Source organism: Saccostrea cucullata, unplaced genomic scaffold, assembly GCF_032062105.1.
Source record: "Saccostrea cucullata isolate Sc308-1 unplaced genomic scaffold, CSIRO_AGI_Scuc_v1 ctg3448, whole genome shotgun sequence".
Lineage (NCBI taxonomy): Eukaryota > Metazoa > Mollusca > Bivalvia > Ostreida > Ostreidae > Saccostrea > Saccostrea cuccullata.
In genome coordinates this window covers 17,873-40,600 of record NW_026938802.1, presented here as the reverse complement: position 1 = coordinate 40,600, position 22,728 = coordinate 17,873, and the positions used below count along the sequence as shown (strand labels likewise).

Below are 22,728 nucleotides of genomic sequence, written 5' to 3'. Positions count from 1 at the left end.
CCGTTCATCGAAAATAAAAAACCGATACACAGAATTATGTATCTTAGTGTAATCTACGTGTGTGCCAAGTTATATTAAAATCAGACTAAAACTGTAGGAGGAGTAGCATTTTGAAAAATTGTTTACAGACAGAAAGACGGACAGACAGACAGACGGACGGACGACAGACGCATTACTATTGCATAAGCTCTTCTGGTCTCTGACCAGTAGAGCTAAAAAGTAACGACGTTTCTGTTTTATTAAAGATTATTTATTGTAATGCGATTTCTAGTTATAATTTAATTGGCTACATTCTATGAAATACGAAATATTTCCGAGATCGACCATGTGTAAATTCGGGATGACGTTGTATCCCTTTCCTTTTTTGTATATATATAAAGTGATTACGAAAAAATCAAAAACAGTATGTAACCGGCCTCTGTGATCTAACGAGACTCGAAGCGTCGAGTTCGATCTGATGATCCGCGCCTGTCAATGAGACGTGATTCCGCTCTTCGGATCAAGTTACTGTGATAATGATAAACTAATTACATACCCCCTCATAACTAGCAAAATATAGATAAATAAAATTTAAGAGATAAATTGTATAATTTTATCCATTAAACAAAGCATAATAACAAGGGACTTTTTAACGTCACGTTTCTGCGTACTACCTCATCAGTTTCAGAGAGTGGTGATATGGATTCAGAAAACATGTTGGTGATCCGGAAAATCGGATCACGACGTCATGTGATAGCGTAAATTCAACAGTAAAATTGGGTGATACACATTAATTATATAATAAAAAGCGAGATAAAGACGTCGAAAAAATGAATTTTCGTCTTGATGTGGATTATTTTTTTTAGGTTAAGGGCATGTAGGAATTAAGGATTTGAACATTTACACAATTTGTTCTGTGCTGTGACATCTATTAATCACTTTGACTTTGATTTTCCTGTTGGAAAAGACACCCATGAAAAATTGGTCACAAACGGTATTCAAAGGTTGCCGGAAAATAGCAATTAAGAACGATTTATAAAACAAATTTGATTTGATTATTGTCATCTGAAAAGTTATGAAGAAAAAAAATAAAGCAAGCAAGTTTCTATGTGTGTCTGATGTAGACACTTTACACATACACACCTTTTAAGATACTGAAATTTTCTGTAAGTGATAAGACTCCTGTGATAAATTTTTACATCAAGCAGTACCTTGATCATAACTTTTGCATCCTTCAAAAAAGAGGAACCCGGAAGGGGACATGTATTGCTTCTGCAATACTCTCAGAATGCTTGTTTTCTTTCTCCAGACTCTCGATTTTGTTTTGTAATGGTTCTATTACTTTTTTAACATTTTCTTCAACCAGTTAATGGTTTTCTTCAATTTCACTGCTTAAAGTCAACTTCACTGTCTTCACAGCTTCTGCTGTCCGTAGAATATCTTCAATAGATATAGTAATATGCCCCCCCCCCCCCCAAAACACATACTGTGGAGCAGCAAAAAATGTTCATGATGGTTGGGGTCATCTATTAAAGTGGGGTGTGTTTGGGGTTTAAGTTTTTACTGGAGTGCAAGACTCTTGATCAGAATTTGTGCCAAAATTGGGCTTTTTGGCAGATTGGGCTACCATGCTAAAAGATCTTGATATCTCTATAGAGATCCTGATAAGATTTCATTTGTTCAATTCCTTGTCAGACATCTTTGTGACATCACAATCAGTTCATAAAATAAGCAGTCCAGAATAGTGACTAGTGAATATTTAAATCGATAAAATGAATTTTAAAAAAGGTAATAATCACATATTTACATTTGCAAATATTTCCTTTATATGACACTACTGAAAGCAATGCGTATCTTTAACTGTATAAATACAGGTACAGGGTCAAGAGGTCATAGATGTGCGTATAGATAAACGTTCGACGTAATTTTTCTGTGACGTCTTAAAGAGTCAACGCGCGTTCAGTGGATAACATACATGCCGTTGGGTTTGAAAAATGACGTGTTTAACACATTGAAAGTCAATATCAGGCAAATCTTAAGTTTGAATAAGTCACAAATGTAAATATAAGTAATGAAGTATCATTTCAAAACACCTACCGGGCTATAAATAAGGGATGGTTCGAGATTAAATTTATCATAAAGCCCTAAGAGTCCGGGCTTTATGGAATTAAATCTCGTGATCAACCGTATTTACATCCCGATAGATGTTTTAAATTGACACCTTATTTCTTTATTACTTCTATACATTTGTAAGTTTTTGTCATTTTTCACCATTTTAACACAGGTAAAGCTTGTTTTTTTTTTTAAATATACATAGTTGAGGTCTCCGTTTCCAAAACACTGACCACCAAATGATGGACAGACAACTTACTAAATTCTTAAAAAGAGACAAACAATAAATCTGATTAATTTAATAGCATTTTAACATTAACTTCATATGAATTTTACAAGAGCATGTTGCTTAAAAATATGAAAGCTGTTCAAAGAATTATGTGAATATCGTAAAAAGTAATTAACTTGAAATTTAAATGCGTAAAATATATTACTTAACCTAGCTCTTTACCTTTGAATTACTGTACCTAAGCAGGCTGGCAGCAGTGTCCGGATGTGATAAAGCCATTCCAAGCAAGGCAGTTGGCTTTATTATCCAATAAGGATTACCATCACTACTTTCTTCCTAAAATATCGGAATATTTCAATTATTTATTAATTATAAATTTTAAATCAATTACATTCCAATAAAAAGATGGCCAGATTTACAGAAGTGATATCCTATATAAAATTAAAAACATTGTAATCATTGATAGTGGTGGATAAAAAGTATCTCACATGATTTGTAGTTGGATATAATTTAATTGCTGGATAAAAATCATACCCAACTACAAATCATGTGCGATCATACATATGCCCCATGCTATATACACCAATATCAATGATTACACTTTTTATGTATGAATCAACTTTATTTTACGTCATGGCTCGCACACAAAAACTTATGTGCAACCTCTGCGAAGAAATGAACAGAAACTAAGTATACCGACAGCAGCAAAGCAGTATGCCCTATCTTCTTTGAAGGGGGCATAAAATATATACTATGAAATTTATATCTTGTCTGACGTATGGTTTACCACATGTGAGATCTTTTCTTCCATTCATTGTTTGTCATGATGTCTACCTTATATATAAAGTGTTTAAGTCCATTATACCTGCACGAGATAACATACTTTCAGGTGTCATATTACCACTTACACAAAAGTTTCTTACTGAAGAGAAGGATGGCATCTCTATTCCATTTTCTTTCTTAAACCAAATTAATTTGTTTCATCACTCTAGAAAATATTCCCATAAGTTATGGATAATTTTACATAGTGAATCTCAGCCTCTTTCTCTGTCTCTTTTCTCTCAGGTACCTATTATTGTATGCTGCGTTGATATGTACATCTGCAACTAGGAGACAATGGAAACCATGGCTGGTCATTTGGAGAATTGGTCATTATATAATCGTCATCATCATTATAAGTAGGGGAAGTTGAGCTCTCCTGACCATTGCTCTTTTCCTGGACATTATCTGAGTCGACAATATTCTTGTAGTTTTAATATATATTTGTTTTTAAAATAAAGCTAATATTTAAAGATTGGTTAATTATATAACTTCATTATTGCTATTTTAATTGCTGACAAAAGCTACACGTAGAGGCATTATCCCATTTATAGCTTAATTTAAAGATCAGCATGAAAAACTAGAGATACTGTGAGCAATGATATCATTATATGATATCCCCGCCTCCCATATGATTATGATAACCGTGTCCATGTTTCCCAGTGAGAAACCCAAAATTCTAGTACGTAAATTTCATTCAGGGTTATGAGAAGAGTTGGGTATAACAGATTGGTACCTCAATTAACGTGTAACAGACGGACGGACATCCGGATTACTATATAGTGGGTACACCTATCATTATTTTTAGTGTTGCAGAAAAATTACAAGTTTCTTAATTTGCAGACTTGCATTTAAAAATTATGTATTGTATAGATGTACTAAATTGAGCCTAAGTTTTGTTGATCAGGAGTATCTTCCCTTCCAAAAGAAAGGAAAGTTCATGTTATTTTATATTATGTATAAATGAATTATTACAGTATATATAGATCCATTGGTTTTTCATTACGACAAACAGACAACTGAATTGTGACGTTCATGGTGCTGTCAGCTGCTAAGTTGTCCCATTTGTTATTGCCGATCATGTACATTGTCTTTCTGTAATTATGTGAAATATAGAAAAGTAAGGATAAAATAACATTCATTTATAGCATTAAAATATTTAAAAATACATATTCTAATGCAATTGTTTTGTAAAACACTTTTTCATTGGCTAATGCACTGATGTTTGAAGCAGTAAAATGAGCATTAACGAGCGTGAAAGCTTTTTCATTGTGACGTCATAATAGAGCGACGCAAAAACACAATGCTCCATGACGTATTTCATGTAACAAAATTAATCAAAATAAGACATAAACAACAAACAAAATGCATGGATTGCATTAGAATGGGAATAACTGATCTTCTAATTTGGTATTTGCGACCGTTAATACTGATTTAACATATGGTCTGTGTCGATGCAGAAGTGATGTCATTCCTAGGTGACTATCCCTGTAGATATCTCTATCAGTGTTCAGTTTTCTGCAATGGAGCTTCCGTCCATTCTGTGTGGTAAGAGCAGCTATAGCTATCAAATTAGTTGTGACCTTATGTACGGTGCTTTGTAAGATGGTAAATAATGGAATCCCTTTCGATTTCTTGCATCTGAGATTTTGTCAAAATGCTTGGCAGATTCCACCAGCAGAGGAAATTCCTTGGAATGCATCAATATGCTGGCCTTCGTCTGGTAGCCAGAACATACAACCTTACTGTCTCTGTTCAAAATTTCCACGTACTTATCAAGGGCAAGGATTCTTCCCACCTTGAATATTTATGCGCTCTCTTTGCTCACTATCCAAGACCTCTTTCTCGTACAGGGCCGATCTTACACTCCGGTGACCATCCCCAATGTTCACTGCAGAGTCCAAATTTTTATGACGTAATGCTAGTTTGATTAATTTCCTCCATAAACAACCGAAGCTGCCCAATTGAGTTTCCCTGCGATGGATTGGAGCTGCTTTTTAGAGGCGCGGCTTCGCCCTAGAAACTCGCTGAGTTCGCATTTGAGTTCTGCTAATTTAGCATGTGGTAAAGAGATTTGCATAGCGATGCTATCTATATCGATACCCAAAAAGGTTAGTTTTGTGGTGGGGTCAACAACTTTTTGCCAGTTGATGTAAAACCCTAGCTTTCGCAAAAGGGAGATTAAGGTTTGGAAAGCTATTTGGCACTTGTGTTTGGAGGGCTCACAAATAAAAAAGTCATCTAAGTAAGCCACTATAATGAAGCCCCTACGAGCCATCATCCTACGTACTGCCTGGGACAACCTGTGAAAAATGCTTGGGGCTTCTTTGGAACCAAATGGCAATTTAGAGTCGAAAAAATAAGAGGTTTTGTTATTGATGGTCCATTTAAAGCCAGTGACCGACTGGCTATGTCTGCTGATAGGTACTGAGCGGTATGCAGATTTTAAATCAATTTTGGCCATAAAGGATCTGTGTTTGACTAACTGAGTAGCGTCATCTAAAGATTGGTATTTAAATTTGTGAGGATCAGAAACATAATCATTGACAGCCTGCCCCTTAGGTCGGCTACAGTCGTGGATTATACGTACTCCCCGTCCTTCTTAGGAATAATTCCTAAGGGGCTAACAATAATAGGGGGACGGTGCAATAATGTAATTACCTTCAGCAATTTCGTTGAGAATTAGGTCTGTCGCTTTGTCAAAAAGGTCTGAATTAAGAGAGGAAGGATGCTTTTCCATTTCAGCTGGGATGGGGGATAAGGTCGGGTCGATGATGTCAAATCCATTTTTAATACCTTGAATAATAAATTGTTTGTCAGGGTCTTGGGAAAGCTCTTCTTCCCAGGCAGAGAGGATAAAACCCAAGGGATTGCTTATACGTTTTTGATACGGCATGTTCGGAAGCAGGGTGCTTCTCCGAACAGCCAGGTACGGAGCACGTATGGGCATATTTGCACTGCCGCACAGTGCAGCTGCGTTTGGCATTGAAGCGCCTGCAAATCTCTATTCCCTGGGATGTATGGGAGGCTCGGGGATGAGGGGAAGGTCCTATGTGGGGTCTTGAATTTTGTTTGTTTTGATGGGAATACTGAGGGGGAGGGACATTTTTTTTATCTTAGAAAGACTGTCTGAATATGGGGGATATCTGTGCCCCATCTAAACTTGTGCTTATGCTGCAGCTTTCTATATTCCCTATCATAGAAGTAGACGGATTTTACATCATGAGTAAAAAGTTGATACACCTTTGTGGTGTACGAAAGATAATCAAGAATTTGACCTTGGGCCAAGGAATTATCCTGTAACAATTTGTGCAGAATTGCCAGGTTAGCCACAGACCATTGCGATATGGATAATGACTCGAGTTTAGGTTTAGCGGGACCCGATTTAAAAATCAATTGCCCATCATCATTATCAGAAAGGATTCTTTCCGTCTGGAAGTTTGCCGATGAATTGGCGAAATCTATGATATCTAAGTAGTCAGAATTTGCAGATGGATTTGAAATTGATTTTAAATAAATTTGGGGGTCTTGCCAAGAAAACGTACCTGTATTTTCTAAGGCTTGTACTCCATTTCCACCATAAGACGGGGGCTGATGTCCGGGCTGTTGTGCGGAAGACAATTGTCCGAGAACGTTTTAGATGAAGTTATCAGATGATTGGTCGCACGGTCGCGCCGGAGCTAGGGTCGAGGCGTATTGATCCATCGCGGACGGACCTGGTGTACATGGAATGCTTGGAACTTCACTGGTTTGGCTCGTCCCGGCCGCGGGTCCGAATGGAAAAGTGTTTTTCACACAATGTAAGATCAGATTCCTCTGGCCTATCGGAATCTCGGTTTGCGACAAGTCTTCTTTCGTCAGAAGCGATAGGGCCCCCATACTATCGTATCTTATCTTGATGAGGGTCGCGGTGGTCCTACTGGACAATTTTTCGGCCGTAGCCCACTTGCGGACGGCTTCCTCGCCAACCGTCATTGAGACTTCATTTTCTCCATCAGATTCCATTTTGTTACGTCACCGGAAGTTTAAGATCACATGCACAAAATGGGGTAATCACAGTTGATGAACTTAAGCGCTCCTGGGATGCCTAGGGATACAGGCAGGCAGTGGAATAATATCCTCGGGATTGCAAAAGATACAGCCGTTGCACATGGCGGAGCAGTCGAGCGAAATGTCAGATAAGGCTTTGGCAATGTCGAAGTCACAGTCTACCAAAATGGCGTGGATGCGCAAGGCCTCATAGTCGTAAAGAACGTACCACGTCGGAAGTCCGAAGAACTGTACGACCCTGGTAGTCACGGCGTCCATGGTAAGTCACGATGGCACGATTAAAACATGTAACTTGATCGGCCTTGGACGGTCACACGGAACACACACAAAAAATTTAAGTTTTGATCACAAAAAAAATTAAGTTTTGATCACAGAGTCAAACGACGTGGATTCTACCTCAGAGGATTTTCTGAGAAAGTGATGCTTACTGACCAAAACATGGGTTGAAATAGATGAATAAAGCGATATGATTGGCTGAAACAGTGGTCGAATTTAAAAATAGTACAACAAGCAATTTGATTGGATGAAAATGACGTCAATAGGTGGCGCTAGCGGGCCACCGATAGGGGGCGTTCTAAGAGAAATAGAAAGCCCCTGGATATGATTGGTTAATGAATAGAATCGTCCTCCGGGCAAAACCCATTTTTAAATTTAACAATTAGACCCTTCCAGTGGAAGATTCCATTATGGCCAATTTGGTCAAACGTAAATATAAACAAAAGGCAAGTAGGTACTGAGGAATACAATGTAAATTAATAAAAATTTAACAACTTTAATAACACAATAAAGCTAGCAAATACTCATTCATCTCGTCATCAGCTTTTTACTTTATTATTTTCTGTAATACTAAAAGCTGAGCCTGTGTGTAAAATATGAGATTTTCTGATATCAAAAATAAGTGAAAATCAAAACATTTCTTAGATTTAATATAGTCTCTGTGTATTAATAAATAAATTTGTATTGATATACCATAACAAGTACCTGTACATGATGTAAGATCTCTAACCTGAGCCTGTGCGGACGATGATACTTTATCAGCATAATCGGGTTTGCTGGTATTGATACTGCTATATGGAATTGTCGGTTTCTCGTTGATACATGTGGAGGATATTCAGGTGTTTCTCGCATGTTTCTTCCGTAACGTTATGCCTAAGTAAGTGGCTTTGCCGTCTTTTGGAAAAGTTACATGGACTGCAAGTTAATATATCATCCGCTCGTCTCTTCATTTCGATACCAATAGGAGTTCCTCAGCCGATGATTGTGATACTGCATCGTCTGTAAGTTGAAATATCGCGAGAAATAGGCCTAACGGAATTTTCGGAAACGGTTTGTTTAATGAAAACGTGAAGTTCACTAGACCTCAGATAAACTGTACATTTATTGGCTACTGTTATAACAAGTGCATTGAATAAGTAATTGGTGCTTAAATATTTCTAATGTTAAATATTGCTTCGTGAAATAAGCCAAGATGTAACAAGAAGCCGGAAGTAATGTGTATTGTTTACGTGTATACATTATCCCTTCGGGTTCCAATTTTTACAAATGACGCCACCTAGTACATGTATATTTTTAAGCGACTCCAAATGGTGAACTTGTACTTTTTCATTACCATGGTGGCATATTTCTGCCCCCTACATGCTAGATAAATTATGTTAACATGCAAGATAATTATGTCAACATGCAAGATAATAATGTAATGCAAGTTAAAAATTTTGTATAAAAATCTGATTTTAATATGGTGAAAATCACGTACGTACACCTGTATCTGACATCGTCGATGCAAGCTGCAACATAATTATGACAAGATGCGGTTTACTTGTACGAGGGTTGTTCGGAAATTATGGAGACACTCTGTTTATTGTCCTTTTTTATATGCATATTTTGATGAAAATTGGTATGAGTATTGAATAAACACCTGTTATAAGGATAAGCAAAAAAAATTTCAAAAATACATGTTTAAAAAAAATAATTGCACATAAATGTCCCACTGCTAGGGGTACCCGGAGCAGTCATAAAATTAGATATTTTAGGAATCTGACTTCAACAAACAAACCACCGGTGTGCCCAGAATAGGTGGGAAAATTAGGTAAATTAAATACCTCATGTTTTAATTTCATTGTGACGTCATTTTGTGCAAATTTGATAAAATTTGAATTTAAAGTACTGAAATAACATACAAAAGATCATCAAGCCCTATGAATCTGATTGGCGCTACAAAATGAATTTTGACGTTAAGTCGGAGCAGCGGGCGTACGTAAAAAATTTTGTGTGGAGCTCGGGAGAACTCCCATCCAGACCAAGGACCTGCTGAGACAGACAAATTGTGGGAAAAATTCCAGAGCACTTATCTATCGCTGGCATAAGCGTCTTTCGGAAAATATATTAAACCAGGGTGAAGTCAAAGGAGCTGGACGACCAGCTGTTATCACCGAAAAACTAACGTGCTAGAGGCAGTACGAGATGACGCGCGTCAGACAGTGAGGGACATTTCGGTGCAATTTGACATTGCCACAGCGCACAAAATTTTAAAGGAACATTTAAACATGGAAAGGGTTTGTGCCCGCTGGGTCCCTCGGATTCTCACAACTGATGACAGAAAAAGAAGAGTAAACTCCTGACATTTTTTTTTTTTAAATTTAGAGATGAAGGCGAGGTTTTTTTTTAGATAGGATTATTACCACGGACGAGACCTGGCTCCATCACTATGACCCGGAGACCAAACAACAGTCATGAATGTGGAAAGTTAAGGGATCAGCACCTCCTAAGAAGGCCAAAGTTTGCAGATCATCTGGAAAACATATATGCATCATGTTTATGGATCGTAGGGGCATTCTTCTGTCCCATTTTGTTCCCGAAAACAAACAGTGAATCCTTCGTATTACTCAAATGTTAAGCAATCTTAGTCTTAGCTAATTTTAAATATACCGGTACTAACAATTATTGAAGGAAAATAATTTCTTAAATCTTAAAAAATTCCGTCTGAGTTCATGACATGTAAATTATATGAAAGCCAGGTAAATAGGCCTAATTTTAAAGCAAGAACAATCTCATAAATTTCATTTTTTATTTAGGTACTCAAACGAGATCTCATTAACGCCATTCGGAAGAAGCTACCTGAACTTTCCTGTCAAATGGATAAAATCCTATTCCATCAAGAAAACGCACCGGCACATACGGCAGTAAATACTCAAATAGAAATTGATCTATTGGGTTTCGAACAGCTACCCCCCCCCCCCCCCCCACACACACAGTCCGGATCTCGCTCCTATGGACTTTGCTGTCTTCCCTAGAATCAAATCCCAGTTGCGCGGCATCAAATTTAGTGATCTTACCCAGCAGGCATTTCAACGTTGATTCAACGTTGAATCAACGTTGCACTTCAACGTTGAATCAACGTTGAATTTTGGTTGCATAAAAGTTGAGGCAACGTTGAGACATGACGTTGTTTCAACGTCAATTTTCAACGTTGAATAAACGTTGAAAATGCGTTGAAATTTTGGTTGATTTATGTTTGATTTTTGGTTGCAAATGAAAGTTGATGCAACGTTGAAGCTTCGACGTTGTTTCAACGTCAAATATCAACATTGAATAAAAGTGAACATTGGTTGTAATTAGGTTGAGATTTGGTTGAAATTTTTTGGTTGTGCAAACGTTGATATTTGGTTGAAATCACGTTGAATTAATATTACATTTTGCTTTATAAACAAATAGGCTACATTTCAAATTCTAATAATTTTTTGTATTCAAGTTGTGTTATATTTATGTTTGTTATAATCCAGTATTATGATTGTGAGAGAATTTATTTTAGTCTGTATTTTAAAGACAAACACAAATTCGGATTGACAATCACTGAATCTCAAAAATCACTGCTTGACAAAATTTATATTCCTAGTGAAAAAGAGGGTCACGGTAATTACATCCAGGTTCTTCAAAGTTAGCGTCTGTCGTACACTACTAAGTTCCATAACGTGGCGGATCCATTGATTTTAATCACGCATATAGTTAATCCCACGAATGAAAGAAACGAACAGGAGAATCCATCCACTAAAGCAAAAGCCTATTAATAAAAGAAATAAAGATGTTAAAGTCATTTGTGCGATACAATGTACGTAACACGTTATTTCAAACGATAAAAATAAATATATATGAATGTTTTAAAAGAATCAGACGATGGAATATATTCCGGTACTTTGATTTAATTAACATGATTAAAAGAATTATAGTTAACTTCATTTTAAAATTTAGTATCCTTATAAATAAGTATTACTAAAGAAAATGTTATAGACATACACAGACTCGGTGTACTTACAAAATGTTGCATTCCTTTGTATAATTTTCATGGGCGAAGAATCTGATGCAATCAAAGCTGACTATACAATCAATTCCCTGCACCACTGGTTTATTGAACCTTATAACAAACTACAATTAATTAAATTGTTTAATATATTAGTATACTTATATTTAATAACCAGTGAATGTCAACAAAACACATAAAAGATAATACACGAACCAAGGATGTGCATTTCACTCATATTTCAAATATTCTTATAAAACAAGAATTAAATGATATACAGATACTAAAAAAAACTTAAGGCTGGAATATCAACTTCTGCTCAGTAAGTATTATTTCCTTTTCATGAATTTAAGAAATTAATTGTGTATATAGCTTGAAAACACATTGAATATGAACAGCAAGGAGACGCGCACTTCTTGTCCATCAGTTGAATTCAAATTTTGACCTAGATAAGCTGCAAACAGCTATACTCTGCCCAGCAAGAAAATTGCATAACAAGGTTCTGAAACTGACCAACTAAGCGAGAGGCACTCCTTATCTCTTATCTTGAAGGTTTTTAGGGGAGTGGATCTCAAGTAATGCTACTTGACCGGGGTTAATTGTCAGTGTGAAAATTGTTATGTTTTTATTTGAATTTTTTTATATTTTGTGAAAAGAAAGATTATTGAATTAATACACACAACAAAAGCACAATCTAATTAGATAAGACTTCTTAGATTCGCTCTGTATAGCAATCTGCGCAAGTATACAGCACGGATCTATATGAGTCTAACATTTTAAGAACATTAATTCGGAATAAATAATTATTTTTATTAATTCTACAGTAATATGGAATTACAATGAGATGTTGGATAAAGATGTCATTATTCATTAAAAGCTTATATTTAACATATTTTTTAAAACAATGTTAAATATGTAAAAAAAAAAAAAAAAAAAAAAAGCTAAAAAAAAAATGCATTCACAATTTATTAAAAAAAAAACCTTTTTTGAAACATAATTATAATGAAGTGTTAAACCGAATGTAGATGCCATACTTCATATAAAATCATATTTAAAATTTTATAATGTTACTAGCTGTTGGCACAACTCTTTTGAGTAAATCAATTCATAATGCATGTGTTTCATTTGTTATGTATAATTATATATATAATTTTTTCTAACAATGCATACAGCTGTGTGTATATTGCGAAAAATCGCATGGATTATGAGTTAAAGACACCTTTATATTTTGACCATAAAAACTAAAATGCTGCTCAATACTCATTACCCGTTGTTTCAACGTTAAACTTTCCTAATTTTAGCTGAAAATATGTTATATCTTCCAAGTTGTTTCAACATTGAAATCAACAAACAGTCAACTTTAGATTTTTAAACCTTGTTTCAACTCTACAATATCAGAAAATACTCAACGTTGAAAACATGTTTAATCTTCAACTTAGTTTCAACGTTGAAATATCAACATCAAACGTTGAGAATTTGTTGCAGCTTCAACCGTTGAGAATTTGTTGCAGCTTCAACGTTGAATATCGACGAGCATTCAACGTTGAAAATATGTTGCAGCTTCAACGTTATTTCAACGTTGAAATATCAACGAACATCAAACGTGGAGAATATGTTGCAGCTTCAACGTTGTTTCAACGTTGAAATATCGGCGAACATTCAACGTTGAAAATATGTTGCAGCTTCAACGGTGTTTCAACGTTGAAATATCAACGAACATTCAACGTTGAAAATATGTTGCAGCTTCAACGTTGTTTCAACGTTGAAATATCGACGAACATTCAACGTTGAAAATATGTTGCAGCTTCAACGTTGATTCAACGTTGAAAAAAGGTTGAGGATTCAACGTTGAAACCTCAACGTTGTTTCAACGTTAAAATATAGTTGATCAACGTTGCAACCTATATTCCACCTTCTTTCAACGTTGAAACAACGTTGCGTGCCTGCTGGGTAGTGAACTAAAACGAGCCACATTGAATGCTGTTAAATCACTAGAAAATGACTGGAGCAGAACTGATTATGATAAATTGGTTGCTCGGCATGAGAAGTGCATCCTCCTAGATGGCGTTTAATTTGAGATGGAGTAATTGTGCTTAAATCAAACATTAACGTGATGTAACGTCAAATTGACGTCGAAAAACCCTTGCGAATTGCTCCGAATCATTAAACATTGGTAGATTCATTTTCTCCCCATGAATTTTCTACAAAGCTACTGAACAGAAAATTTGCATATTTGTTGTGTATGTTCTTGATTAAATTTTGGCAAATTTTCATAACTTGATCTTTTTCTTTTATGGAGTTAAAAGAAATGTCACTTTAATTTCCGAACAACCCTCGTATATATCAGATGCGGTTTACTTATGTTAACATGCGAGAAAATACTGTAGACATGCAAGATATTTATGTCAACATGCAAGTTAGTATTATGTAGATATGCCACCTTATTTATGTCAACATGCAAGTTAATTATGTTAACATGTGAGACAATTATGTATACATGCAAGATATTTATGTTCACATGCAAGATAATTATGTTCACATGCTACTTATTTATGTTAACATGCAAGATATTTATTTCAACGTGCGACTTAGTTATGTCAACATGCGACATATTTTTACATATAAGATATTTATGTCAACATGCAAGATAATAAGTTGCATTTTGCATGTTAACATAGTTAAATATAGTACCAAAGCAAAAACCTTAGAACTGTCATTTACTATAGTGAAAGCATTGGAACTTTGATTTACTTGAGTGAAAACTTTGTAAATTTGATCTACTATAGTTAAAACTCTGGAAATTTGACTTCTTATGGTGAAAACTTTGGAACTTTGATTCACTATAGTGAAAACTTTGGAACTTTGATTTACTTAGTGAAAACTTTGAAACTTTGATTAAATACGATAAAACCCTTGTAAATCTGTTTTTTATACTCATTCTTTACATTCTATGATTTTCAAGGTTACAATTCGTAAAAGCTTTATAGAACTTTTTAACGAACCAGACCATTGCTCAAAAAGAATAATGTACAAAAATGTAAAGATTGCGCCGATAACTAATAAATTTTTTACTTAAATCTATTTAATTTTAATGTTGTACAGATGTAGCGTAAGTTTTATTAATGGAGAGAAAAAAAAATAACAAAAATTAAAATGGGGTCATTCGGAATCAAAATATCTGCTTCATCAATTGCAACTTCAGTCAACACGATTTTTTTTTTATTTTAAAAATGTAAGTATTGCATTTGAATTAACTACATTGTATGTTTAAATTAAGATGTACAACAAAAAGCTACCAAAACAAACCAAATATACACCTCTATAAACTGCTATATAATAAGAATGATGAATAATAAAAATACAGAAAAATAAAAAATTATTGTACTGTAATTGTACATGTAAGTAAATGCATGTTTGTAATCTTGAAGTTTCTGTATATTGATACATGTATGTTATAGGTATTTTATGATAATTAAATGTATGTCACTTTGAATTATTACTTGGATTTATAAGGCTCACATGTAAATATACATGTATATATATATATATATATATATATATATATATATATATATATATATATATATATATATATATATATCATACACATAAGGACTTAAGGAAGGTGGAGTGCGGTGGTTTTTATGTGTATTCAATTATATGGTATTTAATAACAGTGTATTTATATATGTGCAATATTTTCTTCATATTTCCCGCTATTTGTCATTACTTGTTGTTTAGAGTTATTCCCCTCTGTGTTATAACCCGTCCGTGTTAGGTGCGCCCGGGTCTATAGTACCCGGCTTGGAATTATTATTATTATATCATTATGTTCATTCGTGAATCAAGATATGTCTACATTTTATTATTATTACTGGTCAAATGTATTTTGGGGAATATGGCTAAATTTTGTAATGGGAATTATCGCATTCTTTGATTTTGTATAACGTTTCATATCTTTAAAGTTTGTTTTATTGGCTGTAAATATTGCAACAGAATACAGAATCTAATTCTTTAATCAATGAAATTCTTGTTATTCTTTTATCCTTCTGAACTCGGACTATGTACGGGACTAACCCCTAGACAGTCCCGTTACAGATAAATTTCATTTTTATAAACTTCTTAGAACTAATTTTCAGAAAATAAAAAAACCATTTCTTGTATAATAATATATTTTATTCAAAAATTAAAATCATTGGTATGTTATTAAGGAATAATTTTTTTTTTAATTTCATAATGTGATCAATGAACACAACCACAGAAAGAAAAATGTCCTATATTGTACATAAATACTCAATACTTCTTCATCCACGAAAGCAAATCTCTATGAATCCATATTTTTTCGTTCCTCAATCCACGAAAATATGTGATTTTAAAGTAATATATTTCTGGATTTTGTCACTGAAATATCAGTGAACATTTTCCGTAAATTTAAATCAGCTTACAATTCTTACAAGATTTTATTTTAAGATATTTACATTTGCAAATGTTTTCCTTTGTATAACACTACTGAAAGCAATGCGTATCTATAACTGTATAAATACCAGTACAGGGTCAAGAGGTCATAAATGTGCGTATAGATAAACTTCGATGTAATTTCTCAGTGACGTCATAAATGGTCGATGCGTGTTCAGCGGATTACATACATGCCGTTGGGTTTGAAAAATAACGCATTTCACACGTTAAAAGTCACAATCAGGCAAATATAAAGTATGAATAAGTCACAAATGTAAATATAAGTAATAAGGTATCATTTTAAAACATCTATCGGGCTATAAATACGGGTTGGTACGAGATTAAATTCATCATAAAAGCCCTTCGGGCTTTATGGAATTTAATCTCGAGACCAACCCGTATTTATGTCCCGATAGATGTTTAAAAATGATACCTTATTTCTTAAAAAATCATAGCATGATTTGATGGGTCTTTGTATTCCTCCAAGATAAAATAAAAAAGATTTTCAATTAAATCGACTAAGCAAAGTGCCCCGATTCTCGTGGGTCAAAGAAACTGCCACATTGTCTACAATACAATCAAATGGATATCCTGTTCTTTTAATGAGCTCATAATACTTAGAATCATCAAATGCTTCTTTAATCAAATATGAAGTACCACTTTTTAAAAAAATGATTAATAATTCATAATCCATTTACACATTGACTTTATAGCATTCGTGGAATTCTATAAGATTTTAAAGCTTTTTTTTAACTTATAGAGATACAATTCTTGAAAAAAATATTATCTTAAGAAAATTAATAGCATGATTTAATGGGTCTTTGTATTTCTTCAAGATAAATCGACTGAGCAAAGTGCTCCAATTCTCTTGGGTTAAAAAAAACTGCCACATTGTCTACAATACAATCAAATGGATATCCCGCTCGTTTAATGAACTCATAATACTCAGAATCATCAAATGCTCTTGCAATCAAATATGAAGTACCGCTTTATTTTAGATGATTAATAATTCATAATCCATTTACAATCGAGTATAAAGCATTCGTAGAGTTCTATAAGGTTTCAAAGCTTTTTTTTTAACTCATAGAGACACATAAGAAGGGATGCTAATATATACATTATAAGATATAAAGCCTAAAAATAGTCGTATCGTATTGATATTAGGGATATAATACATACACTAGGGATATATACGGATTAAATTTTGTTTGCAATATTGCACTCAATTTATAACTGAAAGGAAGTTAGATAATTTCATGCCTTGAATCTTATGCACTCTCAAATGTTCAAATGCCCTATCCATCTGAAGTTGAGCTTTGTATGTCGCGGATACTGACTTAGATGATACAGGAACACACCTCCCAGAGGAAGAAACGTCATCCTTATAAATCATATGATTCTGTGTATATTATTACCAGACTTGGTGGCGGAATTACACAGCAGTGCTGATTTTAAGCTTTGCATAATCTTTAGTAGTAATGCTAGGATTCAGCACCTGTCTGATTCTCTGCTCTGTGTTGACTTGGACAAGGGCCACATTTTTCCAGTCTCATTATTTCGCGGACACTGACTTAGATGATACAGTGTTTTACGACACTCTCCTGTCAGCACACCATTCGGACTCTCTCACGCTGTGTTTCGCTATGTGTGGTCAGAACTGTCACTGTCTTGGCTACAACTCCCAGACAAAGAAGTGTCATCTATATAAATCATGTGATTCTGTGACTATAACTGATAACGAGACTGGGTGGAGGTATTACAATTCAAAATTAGAAGGTAGGACATACCAAAAAATAAAAATAATGATCTGTAGAGCATTAAAAGCAGATAAGAGAAACAAAAACAGATGTCTGTATTGATATGTGTGTTTTTATCCATATTGTTTGTAATAGATAAAAAGTATATTTCTAAAATGTTCAGAAATGTTGAACTTTTTACGATATTTAGAATTCTACCTTTCTGCAACAACCATTTTAGATCTTTACAAATTTTCTTCACTTCAAATCCAATCATTATAACCTCAAAATCTATGCGATCAAACATATTCTATTAACTTGTGCAAACAGGATTTATGTTGTTATTTTGGAGATCTTGCATACGTACGAAAGCCTATCCAGAATTTATATTGATGATATTGTTTATTTCAAAAGGGTACCTTGTCAAATTTGTAAAAAGAAATTTAACTTCATGTATTGTTTTTTGTTTTTTTTTTTAATGTTTATTTATTTACTTAATTTTCTGATGAGGTATAAATTCATTTTATTGGTTTTTTTTTTATTCTTTGGTATAAGAAACAAATATGCAGTTATTTGTTTTATCTTAAAATCCAATCATATAATGTGCATTCAATATTATCGTATCAAAAGTATTTACATTAAATTGGTTTCAATGTGTGCAATTCATTTTCTTTCTTTATACATGTAGATCTGTTGATTTATTTTATCTTTGAATACATTTTAATCTTCTTCACATTCAAAGATAAAAATAAAGCTAAAGAAAAAACTTCAGAAACTCAAAAATTTGATCTTTATAGGAGAGGGTTGGCTGTTGTATGAGATGCATTATTACTTACAAATCAAGAATAGGGTCACATGGCCAAATGCCAAGGTAAGAATAACATGTCAGTTATAATGTTTTCATGTATCCTGACATACATAAAAGCACGTGCCTCATAATTTGGACAATTATATCTTTTTTAATTATCATTTCCTATCAGTCTGTTGGCAATAAGGCCAAAAATAAAATTAGCTTTGTTTGGCGTTGCCGTTCGACTCGGGTAAATCGGTGCGGTCGGAAGAAATGTTTTCAAATTTTACGTATCATAATTTTTTTGGGTCATATTTATCAGGATTTGGGTGTCTGTACGTTTGAGTAATATACAAAATAAGGAAGAATCATGTAAATACTTAATTGATTGAACAGTTTTCTTTTATAAGCATCTATGTGATGTTGATATTGCATATCACAAATCCAAGGCATGGCTGTGGAAAGCGGTAATGTAAACTCGGTATAAGAGAAGTTGATGCCAAGACTCTCCGCGTATATGGGTGTCTTAAAATGGCAAAAATATACTGACGAATCGAATCAGTTATACCAGTTTCAAATAGAAACTTCAAGGAACAATGTCATGTCTGATTAACTGTCACTGATTTGCTGGATGAATCTAGCAGTCATGCTTAGATTCGTTCATATGAAAACGACTTGATGCCAATTCAATGTCGGCGACTTTTTATACCATGTATATAAAAGTTTTAAAACTAATAGGGTTTGAAAATAAATAACAACTGGGAATCAATTCAGACAGCAGTTGTTGTAAAACAATCAGAAACCCATGACGCTCGAATACTAACAACATTTCTGAATTTGAAAAAAAAAAATTTCCCCTACCTACCGACCCAAACCTTTAAGACTGAGTCGGCAACGCCAAACCAACAATATTTTAATAATGGCCTAAATAAGAAAGAATTATTTCAGGATGACTGTGAAAGGCAAGGGGCCTACTTGGTTACCATAGACACGGAAGAAGAAAATAAATGGTTGACAGAAACGTTCCTGCCAGTCTGGGGTCCTGGTACAGTTTTTTCTTGATAAAAATATTATTGAATAATATTATTTACCATCAAGCATATAACATAAGATTCGATTGATTAGAAAACCGGATGTCCACTTTTGAAAGTCTTCTAAAACAAAATTAATTAACTTTTCTTCGTTTTATTTAACAACTTTCAGGGGAATGCAGTACATGGTGGCATTGTTGTTCACATTGGATAGGTGCGAACGATATTGAACAGGAGGGGAAGTTTGTCTGGACAGGAAACAACCGTGACGTCACTTCCTACTCCAACTGGTACCCCAGTGAACCGGATAATGCTTGGGTAGGGGACTGTGTACAAATTTGCCATGGGGGCGTCTGGGGAGATTATAATTGTGACGGGGGGACGTTTTCATACATTTGTGAAAAAGATTAAAATATTACAAGTCGTGAAATCAACAAATATCGAATAAACCATTGAGAATGTTTACATAAATTTGTGAAAAAGATTGAAAAAGTCGTGAAGTCAACAAATGTTGAATATACTATTGAGACATGTTTTCACACATTTGTGAAAAATATTACAAATGTTACAAGCCGTGTTACTAGTCATGAAGTCAAAAAGTATCGGATAATCCATTGAGGATTTTTTTTTATTCATTCAAGTAAAATTGATTGAAGATGTTACAAGGCTTGTAAATAGTCATGAATTCAACAAGTATCACATATACCATAAAGATCTATGCTCGTACATGTTGTGTGTAAATATTCAAAAATGATACATTTTCTTCAGATACAAAAAAACCCATCAATCTATCTGTAGACATATGGACCAAAAATTGTGAGATTGATTAAAAGATTGATTGTATGTTGTCAGCGTTATTCACTCTTATTTAGAACGTCTGATAAAGGAACAGTTGGTATCTGTATATTTTTATAGACACAAGTCAGTTTCGACCGAGGTAAGAAATTCGATCAGAAACAGAAATTTGTAAGAAGGATATGGAGATAACGAACAGTATTCAATAGTCCATAAGACAATACAAAATAGGAGCAGAGCAAACACGGACCCCCGAAACATCAGAGGTGGGATCAGGTGCCATGAAGGAGTGAGCATCCCCTGCTGACCGGTCTCCTTGTCATGAGCGGGAAATAACGGATAAAATATGTCGTCAATTCATTGTATAAATAATGGACTAGCAATTAGTATGAAAAACGTCAGACAGCATTTGCCGTAATGGTAAATTGTATTTGCTGACACGTCATTGTATCGACCATAGAACTTACGAAATGATGACTTTAAACGAGACTGCTGAAATTCTTGTTTCATCAACTTACTTGGTAATAATTTACCTCGTTTCTTGCGTATCGAATCAACTGAGATATATTCACTCCGTATGCAGGTGATGAAGGTATATTGCTGCATTTTTCATTATTAGTTATTAAGAAGTATTTAATTAGTATAACAGAATTTGCCCATGTCACAATGAATTACGCCAAGAACATATTACTCCGCATGACGTTATTTCTAAGATATGCTCAATCTAAAGCCATTTTTGAGGAAAAATTGTCGTGTTGTCCTACCTTAAATAAATCATAGGAATGAAGCTTATTTTAACCTATGTTATACGAAATAACATAACTTTGGACACTTTACGCTTTATAAACCGCGAAGGAATGAAGCTTATTTTAACCTATGTTATACGATATGACATAACTTGGGGCAGTGTATGCTTTTTCGAGGTGACGTAAGTCAGCCTCGGTAGTCAGCGTCTAGATTAATGGCGGACACCTCTAATCACTACCATTTACAAAATCATTTTGCTTTCCAGTGTAAAAAATGTTTCGCCAGATATGCTAATTCAGCGTAAAAGCTATCGCAATTCACTTTGAAAATGATGTAAGATTCATATGTGTACATTATGAAGTAAGCAAGTTTATAGAGCGTTTATAAAATATTAACTTTTAACCTTTCGATATAAAACATAGTCCACACCTCAAAAGGAATTTCATACTATTGTTTGGGTTCGTACAGAAGTTTACAACTATTTCTTATTTATCAAAATTTCGCTCCAATATCTTTAAAAAAACAGAAATGGTCTTTAGGAAAGAAAGCCACTGGTGTTGTATACATTCGCAAGTTAAACACTTCAAAGATGAGCCAGGGGACCAGGCTAGGGGGAAATCATCATCGAGGCTTACTTTTGAGGAACTGTGGGAAGGCAGAGCCTTCGCTGTCTGAAAATTATGCTAATTAGGCGATTTACTACTTGCCAAAAAATAGTTCATTATTTTTTTCTATTAACCACGCTTAAAACAGGCATATCTTTAAGCAATGTTACATTAAATAAAATAATAATGCCTAGTATGGGAAAAATAATATTTCTCAAGGAACAGTATCTGTGTATTTATAATTTTGATACTGAAGAGCGCACTATTTCTCTGTATCCATACGCGCCACGCTATCTTGTTTGTCAACACGGAGATGATCGTCGTCGAACATCGTGCCTGAAACAACTGATATATTCTGTCAACAAATCATTTCAAGGTAATTTTTCACAATCTAATGCGTTTATTTTACACATTCGTACCCAGGTATTGTTTTTAGTGCAGTAATTTATGTATAAATAACGTAAGTGTATGTAAACAACAAACCTATCGAAGGGGTCGAGCGCCATATTGACAGGTTGAAATAATGTAAACATGCAACAAGAAAATATGTGATGTATTTGTAAATGTTCAATATTAAATCTAGCGTCTTCAAGAGGAAAACGTATTTTGTGCAATTTGCCAATCAAGAATCTATTGTTTTCAAAGAAAACGTAAATTAACTCGAGAATATTGACATTTGAACGAGGTAATTCAAAACTGGAACTCGATTCAGTAATATTTGGGAAAAAAATATTTTTGGATATTAATAAGATTTTATTGCTTTGACATATGAATAATCTCAAGAGTGTGCATTCTAGAGTTGATATATTTTAAAGAAATTATGCACTTACTGGTATTTGTTAATCTGTTGCTATAATTCAAGAGTAGAACTCTATTGATATTTGGAAAATATATTTTTGGATATTATTAATAAGATTCCATAGCTTTGATACATGACCTCAAGAGTTGACATTCAAGAGTTGATATATTTTTAGAAATTTATGAACAGGTATTTGTTAATCAGTAAATCTGTCACTATAATTCAAGAGTGGAACTCGATTGATTTTTGGAAATATCATTTTTGGATATTAAGATTTCATTGCTTTG

General features: G+C 34.0%; 1 protein-coding gene across 1 annotated transcript; it reads left to right on the top strand.

Moving 5' to 3' along the window:
- The first annotated feature begins 18,475 nt into the window (after positions 1-18,475).
- Positions 18,476-19,983, top strand: LOC134251314 (perlucin-like protein). Its single transcript, XM_062733714.1, has 3 exons — positions 18,476-18,545; positions 19,413-19,509; positions 19,668-19,983. The coding sequence occupies exons 1-3, from the start codon at positions 18,495-18,497 to the stop codon at positions 19,904-19,906; spliced, it is 387 nt and encodes a 128-aa protein (XP_062589698.1). The 5' UTR covers positions 18,476-18,494; the 3' UTR covers positions 19,907-19,983.
- Positions 19,984-22,728: the final 2,745 nt, after the last annotated feature.

Excerpts from the sequence above, each read along its gene's own strand:
- LOC134251314 (XM_062733714.1), top strand. The coding sequence starts at position 18,495 with ATGCATTATTACTTACAAATCAAGAATAGGGTCACATGGCCAAATGCC. Across the intron at positions 18,546-19,412 it reads TCACATGGCCAAATGCCAAG|GATGACTGTGAAAGGCAAGG; the intron begins GTAAGAATAACA and ends GAATTATTTCAG. Across the intron at positions 19,510-19,667 it reads CCTGCCAGTCTGGGGTCCTG|GGGAATGCAGTACATGGTGG; the intron begins GTACAGTTTTTT and ends AACAACTTTCAG.